The 20,110-nt window shown below is 43.8% G+C and overlaps 1 protein-coding gene across 8 annotated transcripts in view; it reads right to left on the bottom strand.

The window, feature by feature from the left end:
- Positions 1–20,110, bottom strand: part of SASH1 (SAM and SH3 domain containing 1) — a 567,447-nt gene that overhangs the window by 93,175 nt on the left and 454,162 nt on the right. For all 8 annotated transcript variants that reach the window (XM_075413749.1, XM_075413755.1, XM_075413752.1 and 5 more), the window contains one exon: positions 11,894–12,022. In XM_075413749.1, the coding sequence (XP_075269864.1) occupies positions 11,894–12,022 (129 nt within the window). The remainder of the gene's footprint in view (positions 1–11,893; positions 12,023–20,110) is intronic.

Raw genomic sequence — 20,110 nt, 5'->3', positions numbered from 1 at the left:
GGAACATACTAGACCAGGAATGCTACAAAAGTCTGGCTCAATTTGAAGATTTTTTTTTTTTTTTTTTTTTTTTTTTAAAGTTGTGGGCTAGTGGACTGGACTTTAGGCTTGAGCCGCAGGTCACCCAGACTGTCTTCGCTCACTGGCCATGCACTGCTTGCTTAGCTCTCGTGGCCAGTATTTTTTTTTTTCTACAGCTACACCGGGGTAGATCCAAACTAACACCATTGTCTGTTATTAAATTGTCCTGAACTTACCATAAATTTTGTGCTACTTTGTTGCAGACTTGGTTAGAGAGGAGGAATTAGGGTATTACACAGGTTAATCTTTAACAGCAGCTGAATCTCAGGGAGGTGAGGCCTAAATAAGAACAATGGTACTCAAATTACCAACCTCAAAGGCTAATTAATGTTTCTAAAGGGTTTTGAGGGTGGAAAGTGCTACACAAAGGAGAAATAAAACTATTATGTGAGCTTCCGTGCAGGCTAGCAACTGAAGACTCCAATTATGTGGCTTTCAGTAGTTAACCACATGAACACAAGAAAGTGACTCTGACGACTGACTGTCGTCCTACTTATTTGCATGACTTTCAGCACCTCCTACATGCTGCAAAACTTTAAAAGATATCTCTCCTGTCAAAATGGACTTGAACTATGGCTTAACCTTTGCTGGGATACCAAAACAAGGAGAAACCTGAACAGGTCTGCAGACGCACGAAGACAGAAAGCTGACTGGAGCCCTAAATGAGGTGAAGGGGAGATGGACTCCTTTCAAATATTGTTTAATTTATCAGCCTAGTTTGTCTTAAAAGGAAGCTTCCAAATTCTAATTTTTCTTTTGCTAGCTTTTTTTTTGTCTTCCTAATTTATCTGGATGGCTCGTGAATAAAGCCTTATATGATGAAAAGCTTATCTATTTTTCCACAGCTATATCCATTGATTTAATAAGACATTATTCCTGCAAACACTGCCTTCTTTACATCCTTAAATGAGCCTGGGTACACAACCGTACTGCCGCTATTTTCACATGGAGCCTAAACCAAATTACTGTAACTGCAGTCTTATCAGGAACTTCAACAGCAACAACCAAAAGACACAGACATAAACAAAAAATTATCAGCATGTGTTTCGTAAGGAACTTATGAATTCCAAATTTTGCTAATCACTTAAAGTCTTTCTTCTTTAATTAGCTTATAATCCATGACTGATTTTGTTCATCATGCCCAGCAACACAAGAAATTCATCCCTCTGGTAAGGTACTGAAATGGAATCCTTCTGCAGAATATTACCCATTCATTTTCTTACATATATTTTTTACAGGATTATTGCTTTCCCTAAGTCAATTTGCTTGAACAGCCAAAAAAGACCTAGAGACGGGAAAAATCTGGATGTAGTAATCCCAAATTACTTTGCTCCCTTACGTAAGATACAGCTGGAATCTAAACTGTAGGTGAAAATTTACAAATATAAATCAAGAGGGATATGATGTATGGGAGTAAACAAGAGGTGTTTCCAGCTGATAGCCGTTCCTTTTTATTGTTTTGTGGAAAACAGATTGATCAATCGCCAAATAAATCACATCAAACTGCCTGAGTCCTCCTTCAAACACAAAATTCACAGACCATCTTGCTTGAAACCGAGCACTTCTCTCTTCTTCTGCTGGAAGACACTGCTGGAACAGGAGACCTACACAACACTGAGAGAAGGTAAAGCATGGAGAGATCAAAGCAGAATAGCTGTGCAGTATCAGAACCTACATCATGAAGAGCAGTGCCAGGTTGGCAAAAAAAGGAAAAAAAAAAGAACCAACCCCTTTGAATTCGCAGATGGAGGCTTGCCTTCCTCTGGGCATCTTTGTTGGAGGAGCGTCCTTCTGCTGTGGAGAAACAGATGTTCCAAAGCACATCCAGATGTGCACAAATACTCGTGATGTGTTTCTCATTCTCATCACAACATGCTCTTTGTTTATTCTTGATTAAGACCTGTTTGTTTTCTCTGATGACCTGCAAGGCAAGGAACAGGCTGCCCAGGGAGGTTGTGGAGTCTCCTTCTCTGGAGATATTCAAGACCCGCCTGGACAAGGTCCTCTACAGCCTACTGTAGGTGACCCTGCTTCGGCAGGAGGGTTGGACTAGATGACCCACAGAGTTCCCTTCCAACCCCTACCATTCTGTGATTCTGTGAAGGCTGTTACAGCTCTTACAAGTGCGGTGTTTGAATACCTCACTAACTTCAAGACTTCCATTGTGAGCAATCTCCTGACTGTTCCTTGAGGACCCAGGATGGTGTTCCCTGCCCAGGGACTTAGAAGAATTGCAAGCTAGGGCAACAGCTACTCAACACCTGAAGTTGCCGTCCGCCACCTTCAGCACACGCAGCTGGACTGGAGAGCAGTGGCTGGGGGACAGAAGGAGGGTACATTGATGCTGTGTGGGGAGTCAGCCCGAAGGACAAACAGGAGTAATTCAAATACATGAAATTGCACCTTCTAGGTTCATTCTTCTGTTGATTTAACTGCTGCCATCTTACAAAGGTCTGACACTCTTCTGTCCCAACCAATACACATTGCTGTCCTTGCCAGAGCAATGCCACGCAGCTGGGTATTTTGCAGTTCTTCTGGAAATAGTGAATGGTAAGCTGGGCTGCACGCCACAGAAACTGTTCACCACAGAGTTTGGGTGGGTTGTTTTTTAACTTTTTGTTTGTTGGTTGGTTATTTTTGGTTTTTTTCTGTTGTGCTTTTTTTTTTTCCTCAGAGATGCATCTTCTTAAATACCAATTTAATTTGCTTTCTTTAGCAATTGTATCCCTTGCAATGAAATTTACCTAATGGTCCAGATAGCATGATGCTGTACATTTCCATTTTTCCTGTCATTTTTAAATTCAGAGGGGAGAAAGGAAGGAAAAAAAAAAAATACACAAAGGGAGCTGAAGTTAGTCAACCAATTCCCTGCTCCCCCCCAAAGTCCTCAGGCTCCGATGAGATTAAATCGCAGAGTTAATGCAAATCTAGTTTGTCAGTTCTAGCAGATAGGCACTGTTTCTAGGATAAAAGCACAGCACAGTAAGAACATATTCAACTGATCTTAGGTTCAAAGTAAACATCTTGCTGAATGTAAAAAGACAAGAGAATCACTACAGATGATGCTAAAAGATTAAGAACAGCCAGAAAAACATTTATAACACTCAGGAGAATTTCTCCACTCCACAGTTCCCAGTCAGACTACAAGAAATGAGTTATTTTTTCTATTTATAACATAAATATTATTTTATTCATAACAGTATTGCCACTTCAGAAAAAACAACAATTACCTTTGACAACCTGTTCTGCCCATAACACTGACATTGCCAAAAATATAAACATTTTCAGTAGACCAGATGTGTTAAACTGTAAGAACCTGCTCCAAAAAGCAAGGGCCCTCCAAACGTATGAAAGGAAGATAAGGTCACTCAGCCCACCACAGCTGCACAGTCTGCTGAGCCCCCAGTCTATAAAGTCTGGCTATAAACAGACGGATTTTGCTTAAGGGATTATTCATAAACGGGCTTCCAACAAAAACAGTGGTGAGACTGCAGGAGATCATTAGCTTACAGAAAGTTGAGAGATTTTTACTTAGTCTGCTAGTACGAAGTGGACTAAGAACTGTTTAAGAACGGTATTCGCCTTGCTGTGTATGGAACAAGCCTTGCTTTATTTTCATGCTTAATGCTAGCTCTGTTTTTAAATGCCTTTGCTGTCTTGGTGTGTGATACATGAGACACTAAAAATAGCCCGTCTGTTCCAGAATTTCCATTGTGTCTACCTTTGAAAAGCTCCATTAATGATGAAAAAATTACTACAAATTTAACTTATGAAGATAATGCCTAAAATGTTGAGATTCAGACTGCACACATAGTAAATCTCTATTATGTAGTAAATCTACTTCATGCACCTCGTATTCTGGCAAAACCCCTTCTATTTCAAGCTATACTGGAGGAAAAAAAAAAAAAAAAAAAGCTTGAAATACCGTGTCTTTTACTGCTGCTTTTTCTTCGGTGTGTCTGTCTGACCTGGGTTTGGCCAGAACAGGGTTAATTCTCACCGGACTCCAGGAAGGGGCACAGCCGGGGGGTGGGGGCTGACCCCACCTGGCCAAACAGAGCCCGGTATTCCATACCATGTGACGTCACGCTGGGTTCCGGTGGGGGGGGGAGGCGTGGCGGGGACTCACTCGCGGCTGGGGAGCGCGCGGCGCAGGTCCTGTCCGGCAGAGCGGGTCTGTGGGGTCGTGCGGTCTGTTCTGTGTATTCCCCTTATCTGTATCATTGTTGGTGCTGTTCCCTCTGTTTGCTATTCTGTTAAACTGCCCTTATCCCGACCCACCGGTTTTCTGCCTGTTTTCTTTCCATTCTCCTCCGCACCGCGGTGGGGGGAGGGGCGGCCGCGTGGCGCTTTTGTTGCCGGCGGCAGCCGAAACCCAAGCAACTCAGGAAAGCACAGAGGCTCAACGAGAATCAGAAAGCAAAATACTTTATTGGACATTCAGAGCCTGTCCATCTCCACAGCCACCACTTCTTCGCTCTGTCCATCTCCACAGCCACTGCTTCTTCACTCAGTCCATCTCCACAGCCAGCCCTTCTTCGCTCTGCCCATCTCCACAGCCAGCCCTTCTTCGCTCTGCCCATCTCCACAGCCACCACTTCTTCGCTCTGTCCATCTCCACAGCCACCACTTCTTCGCTCTGTCCATCTCCACAGCCACCACTTCTTCGCTCTGTCCATCTCCACACCCACCGCTTTTCGCTCTGTCCATCTCCACAGCCACCACTTCTTCGCTCTGTCCATCTCCACGGCCACCGCTTCTTCGCTCTGTCCATCTCCACAGCCACCACTTCTTCGCTCTGTCCATCTCCACAGCTACCGCTTTTTCGCTCTGTCCATCTCCACACTCACCGCTTTTCGCTCTGTCCATCTCCACAGCCACCACTTCTTCGCTCTGTCCATCTCCACGGCCACCGCTTCTTCGCTCTGTCCATCTCCACAGCCACCACTTCTTCGCTCTGTCCATCTCCACAGGCACCGCTTTTTCACTCTGTCCATCTCCACAGCCACCACTTCTTCGCTCTGTCCATCTCCACGGCCACCGCTTCTTCGCTCTGTCCATCTCCACAGCCACCACTTCTTCGCTCTGTCCATCTCCACACTCACCGCTTTTCGCTCTGTCCATCTCCACAGCCACCACTTCTTCGCTCTGTCCATCTCCACGGCCACCACTTCTTCGCTCTGTCCATCTCCACAGCCACCACTTCTTCGCTCTGTCCATCTCCACAGCCACCTCTTCTTCGCTCTGTCCATCTCCGCAGCCACCACTTCTTCGCTCTGTCCATCTCCACAGCCACCACTTCTTCGTTCTGTCCATCTCCACGGCCACCACTTCTTCACTCTGTCCATCTCCACAGCCACCACTTCTTCGCTCTGTCCATCTCCACGGCCACCTCTTCTTCGCTCTGTCCATCTCCGCAGCCACCACTTCTTCGCTCTGTCCATCTCCACAGCCACCACTTCTTCGCTCTGTCCACCCCCAATCAGGGGGCAGCTCTCAGAGGTGCAGATCCGGGCTTGTAAAGCTCCTTGTCCAAAACTCAGTACCAGCCGAGGCCGGAGAGGAGCCGACGGGGCCAAGCTGTCGCTCCTGCACTGCCCACCTCCCTGCGGAACACCCTGCGGAACACCGGCCCAAGCCGCACTATGCGCTCAGCCCGCATCACAATGGGGTGACACACGCGCAGCCGCCTGCGCCAGACCGCCCGACTGAGCGCGCTTCACCCAAACGGGGGGCACCCGCCTCCCGCCACAACGCTGCTCGCTGCCGGTTTACGCCAAGCCCGCTGCTCAGAGAACCTGCCTGTTTTGTTTCCATTCTCCTCCGCACCGCGGTGGGGGGAGGGGCAGCAGCGTGGCGGTTTTGTTGCCGGCGGCAGCCGAAACCAAGACACTGTCTGATAAGGCCTGGAAACTCTCCAGAATTTAGCAAGTCTTATCTGTGTGTTCTCCAGCTCCTTTTTCGTGCTGTAGATGTCTTTTAAATCCAACTTGGATGTTGTTTATACTTTGGAGTGCCTCTTGCAGCCAGCAAGACAAAACAAAACAGCGGGATCCTGTTCCAGCAAGATATAGAGGTGTCCTCTCATGACAGAGGTAAAAGAGCCAGTATTGCATTTGCAAAGCAGAGCTCATCATTTCACGGCAGGCAACAAGCAGTCTGTTTTAGGATCATGAGATTTTAATGTATGTAAGATGCACAGAATAGCCAGCTATAGAGCAGGCACATGCAGACTCCACAAAGATGTTCAGCATCATAACTCCAGCATCAGTGGCTAACTCCTATGGATGTTTCTTAAATACACATCAATCACTGACTGCAACAGTTCTGGGTATTTCAGTCTCCTTCAGTGAAGGTTGGCTAGTTTCTCAAGTAGTCTTATGATATCGTCAACCAGCAGTACCATATCAGCCAAATGTACTTCTGAAAAGGTTAAAGCTTAATTACTCCACTTCTGCCACTTCTCTTCCACTCTGCCTTGCTGGACACATACCCTTTATATGTGATGACATCATCTAGATGGTCAACTCCATTTGTAATCAACCAACTGCTTGCTAAGCATCTTTCAAAACTGCACACAGCCAAGACTTATGAGGACTACATGCATGCTGAGCAGCAAGACAAGAAACTGATGCTGGTTTTACACCCATTTCTATTTTCTGATTTTGCATGTGTACATGTGCAGGTGCTGTAAAAACACATGGGATTGGGCAAGTCAATTTGTCAAAAACATGCACTGTGTACATAGAGAGATTCTGACCACTTCCCCTTTCACACATAGAAATGAATTAAATGGGTGGAGGGAAAAAAAGGTACTTGTGTGCCTCACAGCTTTCCAGTAGCATTCATTTGAAATTTACGCAATTTACAAGTCAAAAGACTAGTGCAACTTCTCAGTGGCACAACCATAGCTGTCAGTCCATCAGAAAACCTCAAGCTGTTCTTCGACTTCAAGATCATCAGCTACAATACAGACCGTGGCAGGAGCAGTTAGCTGGCCGCTGTCAGTGACGGATGAGACAACAGAATGCAGTTTGCTCTTTCACAACTACATCAATGCTGTCTTGCCCTGCTGACAGGCAATGCAAACCTGGTTTTGTCAGTGAGCCAGGCAGATGCGATCCCAAAGACACCAAGGAGGCAGATAGGAGCAGTAACAAGGTGCCATCCTCACAGTCACTTTTCTGGCTGTAACTGCATTTTAGCAGATGTCCAGCTCAATATTACCAGTGATACATCCACTCTGTGCCTGAAAACCCGCTACATCATCTCCGACTGCAGTTCCTTCTCAGCCAGCAAAACGCATGGTGCACAGGAACAGGTCAAATGCTAGGAAACGTGGGCAACTCCCACACTGTTCACAAACATTAACGTCCAAACCCAAACACATTCTCCATTACAAAAACAGAGGCAAAAATCCAAACGCAAAAAGCAGTTATCGTGGTTAGGGACAACTAACAATCCTTGACAGCACTACCACTTGGAAAAATACTGTGTTCAGTTCCATCTGCAGCTACTGTTTTGTTACAGGATATGCTGCTCTCCCAAAGAATTCTACCAAGTGATTTTTTTAAAATTCTACTCCAGAGCAGGATATCTAGACTGAAACGGCCATGGTCTGATAGGAAAGGTTGGAGAGCTGATTAGGAAGTACAATATACAATCAAGATATCAACACTTGCTCCCAAACAGCTTAGAATGATTTCAAAGTGTACAGAAGCAGCAATAAACAGTTCATATTTCTGTCCTTCCAGTGCAAACACTACAAAGGGCAAGCTGGGCGAGCCAGTGCTAAATACGAGTTCCTGGCAAAGCTCTGCCAGCTCAGGCACTTGTTTGTTAGCACACCGCTCCTCCCGACACAGCCTCTCCGTGCAACCTTTAGAGGATGCTCCGACCCCCGGGGCGACCCGCTCTTTCTCTTTGTTCAGATCATTCAGCAGAGGCAACTCCAAGCCCCACTTTGGTCTTTTGTGTTTCTGCTACATATTATTTATCACTCATAACAAATAAGTGATAAATAATATGATGATATAATATATATATGATGATATAATATATATGTATAATCATGAAAGATCAGGCAGTGTCAATCTCAAATGTACCCCAATACTTTTTGCTTTATGAAATTTTTTGCACATGGATCCTGTAGCTTTGAAATAGCTGTCAACACAGATTCTCCTCCCTGCCCCCTTGTTCCTTATTTAGGCCTGATCTCAGTGCAGGGGTTGCGTTTATCCTTCTGACGATTCAGTAACCTTCACTCCACCATAACCCTGGAAATTTGCACTAGGACTTCACGCACACCAGCTCTGCTCTGTTTTAGCACTTTGCATAATAATTTTGGGGCTGTACGTATTTGCTACCTGGTGCATGTATTTTGCTGCCATAGCACATCCGGGATACGCTACGAAGCTGGCATTTCCCCCAGCATTACTCCCCTTTCACTATTCCAAAAGCTCTGCAAGTATACTACCTTTCCTCAAGCTGTAAAGAGAGGAAAAACATCACAACAAATGAGTCACTCTGTTCTGTCTTCCACATCAGTACTTTTGCAGTCACTTTGGCAGCTCTGCTGTTTAAACCAACCCCTGTTTCTATCACATTGAACATGCATCCTAGTTAACATGGCCACTTCCCACTCCCTGGGTACCTCAGGCAAACCTGCCTGCTTCCTGAGGAGAGCAACTTTCAGCTGCAGTCAGCGCTGTCTGGATGCTGTTCTCATGGAAGCGAGCTAATATCTATAGTCTCATGTGTTATCAGCAGAACGGCTTATCTTACGTGCAGAAACTATATTATAGTGGTGATGGACGTAACAAAAATTGAGCATTAATTCAATTTTCAGTTGCAGTATCTTCTCTCTGTCCTGACAGTTCAAGAAGTCGTCACTGCACTACCAGAGTGAGCAAACTCAATATGAGAGCCACCAAAGAGGAATCTCCGGGATGTCTTTTCGCACAGCCACTTTCTCCAACTATAGCTTCTCTCGAGCAGAATGAGCTAGTGAATCACTCGCTGGTCTGCCTTGGGTTAGCTTACAAGTATTTAAACCAGCGTGAAGCTCTGCACCTTTGATGTGAGTTAATTAAGCTCATACGGCTTTCGCCGGCCTGGCTTCTGCAGCTTCAGAAGTGAAGGGAGCCAAATTAGACCCATCTGTCCAAATGGAAGGGAGTCCTCTCCCGCCATAAGGCATGCTTCACTACCCAGCACAGGAGCTGCCTTCCAAGAGCGCCGGGAAAAGGGGTTTCGTTGCTGCCAACAGCTACTGAGAATACCAGGTATGCCGAGTGTGGGGGTTTTCACAAGAACCACAATGCTGTGCTATCAGCCTCTTTGCACAGAAGCCTCAAGGGTTTGTCTACAAAGGGATTTCCTGCAATAACCTTTTGTTTAACACTTGGAACTTCTTGGCAGCAACAGATCTGCAAAATACATTCGATCTATTTGTCATTTAAAAATAAAGAAGGAAGTAGCAAACTTCAGTAGGGCAGAGGAGATGACTCTCTCTGCCTTGGTCCTGCAACCATTCATTGTGTAACTGCAGGTCGTGGTCTGTACAAGCTCTGGAAGCCTCTCAGTTGCTAAACTGGAATCCCAAGCAGAAAGAAAGTAGCCTTAAGTAATCCACGTCACCAGGTACAGTTGCTACAGAAAGGATGCAAACCACTCCCTACTGCTACTCAGTGCTAGGATCTGGGGAAGTAAAGGGAGAAGACACAGTTGCACAACTTCAGCTCCCAAATTTGTCTTAAAGGATTCGATTTGTAGAGCAACTGCAAAACTGTGATCAGATCCCACGCTAGCTCTGCCACAGTGCTGTGCCTCAGCAGAGGTATTCACCATACTTTGTGAGTTTCTGTACGTGTTAGAAGTTACCACCACAGCAAAATCATAAGACAAAAAAAAAAATTCCTTCAGTAACCTGCTGTCTGCAAGACAAGACTTGAATGAAATATATGTAAGTCTGTATGTAAAAACATATGATACTTGGGAAGCACAAACTTAACACTGAAGACATAACAAAGCAGACCTAAAAGCTTTTTTTCTCTGTCACAGACATCTTTACGAATGTTATGAAAACTAACACAGAGTTTACAATGAAAAAGGCACAGCGATCAGCAACGCATACATACACACCTTAAGTAGTGACAAACATTTACTAATATTACAGGACAGTAAAGAAATAGTCCACCAGGTGAAAACACATGATGTTTTTGTGATAGGCCTCCTAGAAGGTTTCTTCTTACATCTAACAAAAATGAGGTACGGAGATGACCTGCATATAGACTAGTTTTGGCTAAAGTGGGATTTCCCAGGGAGTCTACAATACTGAATGGGTGAAAAACTAGCTGGCTGGGCTTTAAGAATAGTGTTTAATATGCCGTACTTGGAGGCCAGTCAGGGGTCTACCCTGTTAGATTCCCGAGGAGGAAACAGAGGGCACCCTCATGAAGGTGACGGATGATGTCCACCTTGGGCTGCAGTCAATACGCTTGAGGGCAGGGCTGCCACTTAGATTGGCCTGGCAGGAACCTCACGAAATTCAGCTTGGACACATGCAAAGTCCTGCTCCTGAGGAGGAGCGAGCCCATGCACTGGCACAGCCTGGGGACCGGCTGGCTGGGCCAGCCTGCTCTGCAGAAAAAGCCTGGGGGAAGGCAGGCTTAGTACAAGCCAGCAGCGTGCCCGGGCAGCAGTGGCAGCCGGCAGCATCCCCCACGAGGTCAACAGCAGTGTAGCCAGGAGATCACGGGAAGCGATTCTTCCCCTTTCTCTTGCACCTGTCAGGCCACGCTTGGACCACCACCTCTGGCTCTGCAGTCCTGCGTGCTGACAAACTGGAGTAAATCCGGGGGAGGGCCACCAAGGTGCTCAAGGACTTGAGCTCTTGCCCTGCAAGAAGAGCTGGGAGATTCAGCTTGGAGAGAAGACAGCTTCGAGGAGACCTACTGGCAGCCTGCTGGTACCTATGGGGATGGTGATAAGAAAAATGGAGCCTGGTTCTTCAGTGGTGCATGGCATGAGAACGAGACACAACAAACATAAACTGCCATGAGGGGTACCTCACAGAGTATCAGGAAAAAAAGAAAAGTTGGCTATGAAAACAGTGAAACGATACAACAGGTTGCTCAGAGAAGCTGCAAAGCCTCCACCCTTGGAGGTCTTCAAACCCAGTCAGATGAAGACCTGAGCAACCTGGTTTGAATTCAGTGTTGAGACAGCTTTGAGACAAAGGCTGGATTAGAGACCTCCTGAGGTCCCTTCCAGCCTGAAGGACTTGGTGACTCAAGGTCCACAGCTACAGTTTCTGTAATGCGTAATAATGGAAAAGGGTTCACAAAATTTATGATTAGTTACATTTGGGAGCCTGAAACCAGAATTACGCCTAGGAGTTCCGAGAAGCAGTACTTTAACAGTTTGCACAGTGCAACTGAAAACCAGCACGCCTTTCAATTGTGCTCACACTGGGAGCATCTTGGAGCAAGGAAACGATGCTTTCGTCAGACTCTGTCTTGCCTCCAAGAGCCGAGATTTGCAAGCAAATTTGCACAAGCAAAAAGTACTCTAATTAAAGAAGAACTAAGAAATGCAGGCTCCAAGGCTTAATGAATCATAACAAATACCTAGAAAAAAAATTAATCCTGCTAATTACCAAAGTGTTTGAGTTGGCGGAAATGTTTGTGTGCGTGAACACAGTCACATATAGTTATTTCCCTGGGTACAGCTCTTCAAGCTGAAATATTGATTCTTCATCTGGGGCATGAATGGAAATCATTGTTAATAAAGTCCTAACTTCTCTACGTACCACATCAAGGTCTTGAGAAACCCTCCGTTTGCGCAGCTCTTCCATCCTCTCACACACATCTGTGAAGCAGGTGTTGTAGTAGTCTGCATACTGCTGTGCCAGGTCATCAATATTTCCCAGTGACCCATCCTATGGTAGAAACAAAATAAAAAGAAAGAAAGGATAATCAATTTCAAAATTCTAATTTAAAGGTAACACCACAACTCTGAGGGAGACCCCCTCCTTGCAGCACATCCAGCATACTGCTCTTGAGTCATCCTCTCAACCCCTAGCCCCAAGCATGCTAACACACAAGAAGAGTCGGGAAGCGCAGTACTGCCGCAGCTCTTCAGAAACAGATGGGTCTTTGTAAATTCCTACCCAGAGAGAGAAGGCAGGGGCAGCAATGCACAGCAGTGGAACCACGTATCCCCAGGCACTGTCTGCCTCAATTCCCTCCCATCCATGTATATTCACATTCCACCTGGTTTTCCCAAGCAGCTGCCCACTCATCCAATAACCTACCATTACGTACGTTTCACTGACCTTATTTAGTTGGGAGTAGCCCTGCTTTCCTTGACTATGACTAACAGCAATTTAAAACATTAAACTTTTTGCTTGTAAGCACAATCAGTCGGACTGCAAACAATTCTAGCCAAATGACTTTAACAGGCACTCACAAAGACACTCTGCTAGTTGGTCTTGATATACTGGAGGCAGAAACATGGTTTGCTCAGTCCCAAATGTCTGCCTTGCTAGGCAGGATAGCTACCCTGTTAATAAACATCCAGGAATCTAATTGTAATCCTCTGTTAATTACAGTCCAAATTCATACTTTTTAAATGATGGACAAACAAGGAAAAAAAACCCAAAACAAAGAAAAAAACAGGCTGAATTTTAAGCGGCATGAGAAATCCTTCTAAACTTCAGATATGTATGCTGAGCCGAGAGCAGGCGGCTGCCGAGAGAGGCGAGCTCGCAGCGACGCAGCCGCAGCGCCCAGAGGAGCCGAGCTGCAGGCCGCAGCCTGCCTGCCTGACGGACGGGATGGCGTCAGCGCTCTGGGCTCACCAGAGGAGCCATGCTCCACACACAGCTCACGTCAGCTCTCCAGGGAAGACCAAGCCTGTGTGAAAGCAAGCTTAATGCCCCAAAAGAGACAAAGGAAGAGAAAAACCACAAGACCTTAGAGATGAGACCTGATAACGGCAACACGTACTCATGGCGACCCGCCACGCACGGTCGCTGGGCCAGCAGATCGCGGGTGGCTGGCTTCACCAGTCAGCCACTCCACCAGAGCAGCACCCAACCTCCTAATGAGGTGTGGACAGCTCTGGGCTTCCAAGGCTCCAGCTTCGCAAAAACGAGAACAAAAATGCAAACATTTGCATTTACATCTCAGCTCGCCAGGAAGTTGTACTGGAAGGTGCCAATTAAATCATTTGCCTCTGCGGCAATGAGCTTCTTTTATGAGTTTATGTGTGCGGGTATGCAGAAAACATTGCTTTTGTCGAAAAACAAACACAGATACACAAATCAGCCCAAGCCAAAGACAGCAAGTATCTCGCATCCCGCAGCATCCACTCATGTTACATACGAGGAAATAATGTTGTAACTTAACAAAGGGTTATATACCTGATTTACATGGCCTCAGATTTTATCCCTACATATAGATATCTCCGCCATCCTCCTTTATTCTTCAAGTACTATCAAAAACATGGCAAAACTCAAAAAAAGACAAGATGCTTCATTCTCGTACTGCACCGATAGTGGCTGAGAGGGCCTACTTTAGATATCATCAAACTGCAAGTACAACTAGTCAGAAGATTAATTTTGAACCATGACATTTTGTCTGTCTGTTCATTAAACTGATCCCCCAACTTCTCCAAACAGTTCTAAACTGTCTCACACAAAATCCCCACCAGTGTGCTTTGTATTCCCATGTTGTTTTCAAGTTAATGAAATATTTCAAAAATATTCATATGCAAAAATTTAGCTCCAGCTTGAGAAGTCATTCATCCTCTTAGAAAGCACAGAGAGTCAAAGGAATTGTCTTAAATTTAAAAAAAAATCCCTAGCATTATTAATAAATAGAACAATAAAAGCATTCATTAATAATATTTTTAAAAAAATTTCACTCTGATGAATAAAGAGTAAGAGCCAATGTTAATTTTCCTAAGTTCCTTTTACTTTCTTGCTTTCATCTACAAGCCAAAACCTAGAGGATTTTTAAGATAATAGAAACGGAAGTCTAAACCTATCAATTTGTTCATTCTTCTTCCTCCATATATATAGCCCGACATTTTGGGCTCGATTCCAATACCGCGACAACACAGTCTAAGCAAACATGGACCGCCGTTTCAGTTTCACAGGGAGGAAAACGCATACAGCTACTCGATACCAAAAATAATAAGCCAATGCAATTTATAATAAGCCTTCAGTTCTGTGCCACAGTATTCCATTTTGACGTAGATGGATCCCATATTTGAAACAGCTTATATGAGTAATGAAAAATGACACAGCTTTCAAATGAATTCTTACTGATGCACCTGTAACTCAGTAGCCACTGATGTGCCCTTAACTGCTTTAGGTCAGTGATATTTTTAAAACCAAGACCTCACAGCAAACTCTTTCTCTTTTTCTTACAAATTTAAGAGTTAAGCAAAGCCCTACCATGAAGACTGCTTTGCACCAGTTGTGTTTATTGCCATGCAAACTGCAATGTTCCAGCTATATAAACCCACAGATCTTCTCTGGTGGAAAAAATTCGTAAGCAACACAAATATTGAGCAGAAATACCATTCCTGAAATGCTTAATTTAGTCGTAAAAAGTTACAACACGTTTCTCCTAAGGCTTCACTGTTGGCTGAGGCCTTCGCATAAAGTAGTCTGATAGCCAGGAAAGTAAACAGCCCCCTAGTTTTAAAAGGTTAAACTTAAAATGAAGATTTAATAAAATATTCTAATGAAAACAGAAGTTATCTCAGATTTCTATTTTCGGTTGTCAAGTATGTTCCTCAATTTCCATCTTACAATGCATGCATGCAACATATTTTGGCATCATAAAACACAGAGTAAATGATGAATTGCCCTGGAATTCCCAGAGAATTAGTTCTGATATGCATGTGAATACCAAAGGAATCTGCTGAGATTCCTGTTCATGGAGTAACTACAAAAAGAAGTTGGAATGATTTGACACTTATTATAAAGTTAGGGTTTATCGGTCACTGCACATCAGTTAGTTTAACATCCTGGCAGGATCCTTTGTATTTGACATCTGAAAGTGTAAAGGAGAAAAATGTTTTGTCAGAGAACTCTGCTGGCAATAAAGTTAAGTAAAAATGCATTAATATTTTAATAATGATAAAATAAAAATGCTATTAGCACAAGAGGAATAATGGACTTTGCTAAAGAACGTATACTTTTCATGCACCTGCACATGGACCTAAATACCAGGCACTGGCACAGCATGCATACTTTCTGCATAAATTTCCATGCAGAATAAGTTTTAGAAAAGGCTACAAGAAATACAACTATTTGAGTTTGTACTTTTCTATCTCAGATTCTGACAAAGTATTACAAAGCTGCATATTCCAGCATTTCCTCCTCTTATTCCAGCAGATGTTACAAAATGTCAGGAAAGAGGTCTTGGTTATCACATACATGTGCTCACTCTCCAAGCCACTGGGTGAAATTTATGTAACTGCAGAAATCTCAAAAATATAAAAAAATGTGTATGCTACCAGCCCGTTTGGTCAGCAAGCCAGATGGGCCTCCACCTGCACGTGGCAATGCAGATTACAGCACACAATGCAGCTATGCAAGCTCCTAACTCAAAAACCACTCTAGCTACGGCCACAGCACGTCCACAACCTGGGAGGTTAGGAACAGGTCAGAAACTGGGAGGAAAAAAACTCCCCCGACTTCTTCCTATTAAAATATAAACCTACGTGGAAAGGGCACAGACGAAGGAAGATGCTCTTTCACAACGCTTTGCAATCATGCCCTGGCAAAGGCATGTTTTTGACCTTCACAGCCTAAGATGAGAAAAAAAATCCATTTCCACGCCTGAAACACAGGACTACTGTGTGGAGAGTCACTGTAAACATTAGCCGCTTATTTCTGGCAGTTGGATCTTAACAGGGACGCCTCCCAAAAATGTGCGGAACACGACCCTGCATTTCAGCAATACCTTTGGTTTGGATAGCTGTTGGAAGTACGTAAATGAAAGCCAGAACGTGAGCCAGAGCAAACAGGCTCATTTGGGGAGGGGAGAGAGGTAAGAGGGAGGAGGGACCAAAAATGTGGTGAAATGAGAACATCTGCTGAAGGGAAACATGTCTGTGCCTTATAACCACCGTTTTCAACAGGACTTCATCTACATAGCACACATCCTATGAGACGTTTAAAGTCAAGCAGAACTACCTTAACTACAAAGCAAGGGATGCTCAGATTTTCATGGGACAACTATGAATGAGATACCAGTCCTTTTTAGGTATTTTTCCTAATGCGGGCTCACAGAAGCTTGAGAGACTTGTGCATCCTTCCCTCAACAGTCAGCCTGGCAGCCTACCTCCCTGCACTGCAAAATACACTAATACATGAACTCAGGCTTCAAATGATTAACCTGAGAGACACCGTATTTCATGTTCCTCCACAGTTCTTCCTAAGGAGGCACATTTAAACCAGATCCAAACCTTTTCAAAACAGAGGAGTTCAATCTGCGTGTACCTCTCTGGCTAGGGCTTGCATCTCCATTTGCTACAGTAATATGCACTTGCACGATGAGGACAGCCATCCACAGAAAAACCCGCAGAGCGTCATGATAATTGTATCTGTTATGCATTTCTGTCCCTCTTACCTGTCCCTTGCTAGCAACGGACTTCTGCCAGGAATAAGGCTGCTGTTTTGCCTTCTGGCTCAGCTTCAAAATGGTTGCCACTAAAAATAAACCCAAGTAGCTGCTACAGAAACGTTCCCTTCTTTTCTTTTCCTAGGGCTCATAAAGGACAACCTTCCATTCAGCAGAAGTAACAATTCCACCATCCATGAAGTGACAGGTTCAAAGTCTGTCTTGACAGTCAGCAGGGTCAGAAATGTGAATGAGACAAGCACGAGGCCAGGCAGCCCAGCGTTTGCCTTGATATTCAGGGGAAGGCATAAAACAGTGTAGAAGTCATGACATTTTTATATTGAGAACAGCTATTTTAGAGGATGCTGAAGGGTTGTCATGGTTCCCTTGACCTCTCTATAGCCGGACACTGCGAGAACAAAGAGAACATACAGATCAGACCGATTCAATGGGAGACTTTCCATTAATTTTTATGGCATCTGAGGGTTGAGTCATTAAGCTATGCGACTTTACAGACAGAGTTACAAAAATAGATCTAATAAAAACCATGTCAAGCTCTCTGCAGCATGGTTAAAAGAGCTCTAGATTCTGTACAATAAGCAGAATGCACAATGGTACAGTTTGATAGAAAAGCTTTCGCAGCAGTTATCCGAAATAACCGATACAGCTCACTGAGTTCAGAGCAGTCACTCTAGACCCAAAAACTTTACATTAAACCACACTGCTATGTAACCTTTTTCTAGTATATATGAAACCTTGCCCTATCCTTACACCAAAACAAACTCTTCCTCTTCTCAAAATTCTGCAAATAAAGTGCTTCCTTCACCATCAGCACCATCATTTTTCCCCCCTCACTTTTCACTGTAAAGCATTGAAGCCTTTGTCAAGAAGGTGTAAAAAAGCATCTCTGGAAAAGCATTCTGAATGCGATTTATGTTTTTTCCTTTGCAAATTAAAATCAATTTGAAAGCACACTACTGGGATCCCTCTCTCTAACACGCAACCAAGGAAGTCCTCTGTGTAAAAAATAAAAATATGTTGTGTATATACATATATGCATACTAACGAAAAAGTTGTATCTATGCAAATGCACATTCCAACATACTTAAAAAGTGGGTATTTATCACAAGTAGAACAAGCTCTTTCACATGTTCATTATCTTGACAGACAAGATTACATGCAAATTTTATTCATGAAAAGTTAGTTCAAAGCACCCTTAATGTCCAGCTTCCCTAATAACAGTATATCATCTTCTATCCTCCTTTCCCCGAGGAGATCTGCACTAAGCTCATGAAAATGTAACTCAAAACTCTCATCTGCTCTGATACCTGCCAGGCCACCACCACCCACCCGGCTGGTCAGCAGTCAGGCACAGGTTATCATTACCAGCTTGTAAAGCAGAGTAAGTTAACAACTCCTTAAGCCACATAATAGCTGCACCTGACATCACCTCTCACTAGTTTTGTCTCCCTTGCTCTCGCTGCCTCCTCCTTTTGCACACTGTGGTTTTGTAGACTTTTTCTCAAACTGAGTGGAAATGTGTCTCTTCAGCAGTGGGCTTCTCTCCTGACACTTGGAGCACAAACAAATAGTAAACAGAGAATGGCAAGAATTAAGAAATTAACATGTTGTGATTAAAGCACCATGAAAGGAGACAGAAACAAATATCTTGTTTCAGAATTGGGAAGTTTAGCATATGTAATAGGGTGGCTTCCTGTTTGAGTTAAGTTAGTCTAATGAAATAGAAATGCAAAAGCCAAACATCGTAAGCAGATGCTGAAATAAATATCTCAGCGAGCTGGCCATATCAACCACAACAGTGACAGAAGTCTCACTAAATTTCATATCTTTGTATGTGGCTGTCTGGGTCTACACAACTGAAGTGTGAGCAACCCATTAAAATAGTAGCCTGAAAAAACAGACATGTAAAGAACGAACAACAAACAATTTGGATATTTAAAAGCAAAACGAACTGAGAATGCAAGGTGCTAAAGTTGCAGGGTAGATTCAGACAATTCAAACTTTGGTCATGTTCATGTCCAAGTTTTACTACAAAAAGCACAATCAAAACTGATTTCTGCTTTATACCAGTAATCATTCAGGGGCATCCCCTCGCAGATGGACACATTGGTGAAACACAATAAAAAAAAAAATGCACTAATCTAAGCCAATGAACTAAAAGGCATCAAAATCCTATTTAACAATGATTCCGCTGTATGAAATTCTGGTTTAATTTTCAACTGAGGGGAAAAAATAAGTCAGAAACTATTGTAAAATAAGGGTTTCACTATGAACACACTCTTAGGAGTACGCTGAGAAGTATTCGAAGGGTGGTTTTATTTTAGGAATAGGCAATTTTTTTCTACTGTTTTTGCAACTACATTTGTCTGTAAAATCAGCCTCCATACATGAACAATATCCAAAATATTAATACCATTTACTGCTACACTAATATTCTGCTCCTGTATGGGGTTTTATTCTAACCTAATTCTTTTGCCCTTTAAATGGAGTACCTTATCATAAAACAGTAAGGAAAGCACTTAACTAAACTTTTGATTTGTGAGTCTCTGTTGCATCAACACATGCCAGTAAAACCTTTACAGCATCCTATACCCTATATATTTACTGCACAAGTTCATTCTTGCCTGAGACACAATATACACAGGTTCCCTAACAGGTATATGCATAAGGGGCACATACATAATTGTCATCACACTACCCAAAGCAAAACAATTTCTTGTTCCGCAAATTTAATTCTTTATCCAATTTGGTGGTCCCTAAATAGTCTCTCCAAATAAAATGCACTAAATTTGTTTTGGCCAATGAAATGGTAATTTTTTTTTTTTTCTCAGATACCATGAAGCTCATACAATCTGTAATTTCTTTGTGGAAAAAATGGTATTTCATTCTGCCTTGTGCTAGGTGCTGTATAAAAAACGAGAGCGACAAGTACCTACTCTGACCTTTGTCCCTCTCATATATTTTTCCAAGTGTCACAGTGGTAAGAATAACCATCCTTATCTTCAACTTTGCTATGCTTTTCATCAGGACAGTTTGGCACCAGCAGGACACACCTTGCCCAGAAAAAGGAAAGGTGACTCAAAGAACCTTCTTACCCTGCTTTCGCCGTTCCCCTGCTCCTTTCCCTTGCTTCTTCAGCGTGCCACTGTGCTCCCCTCGTCCCTTTATTTCTGTTTCTCTGGGTTTGGAGTTTTTCCCCCAGCCTCTCCGAGAGCCAGGCCTGAGATCCTGAGCAGGTCTCCTGCCTGGCCCTCCCTAAGGACCATAGCTTCCCCCAGCCCACTGAGACCCGGCAGGACTGGCTTCAGGGACACACCGACAAAGGAGGAGAGCCCTCCGTGCCTCCCCCAGTTTCTCACCACCTC

The sequence above is a fragment of the Opisthocomus hoazin genome, chromosome 2 (genome assembly GCF_030867145.1).
Source record: "Opisthocomus hoazin isolate bOpiHoa1 chromosome 2, bOpiHoa1.hap1, whole genome shotgun sequence".
Taxonomy (NCBI): Eukaryota; Metazoa; Chordata; class Aves; order Opisthocomiformes; family Opisthocomidae; genus Opisthocomus; species Opisthocomus hoazin.
The sequence above is the reverse complement of the archived record's forward strand: the minus strand, read 5'-3'. Positions and strand labels throughout refer to the sequence as shown.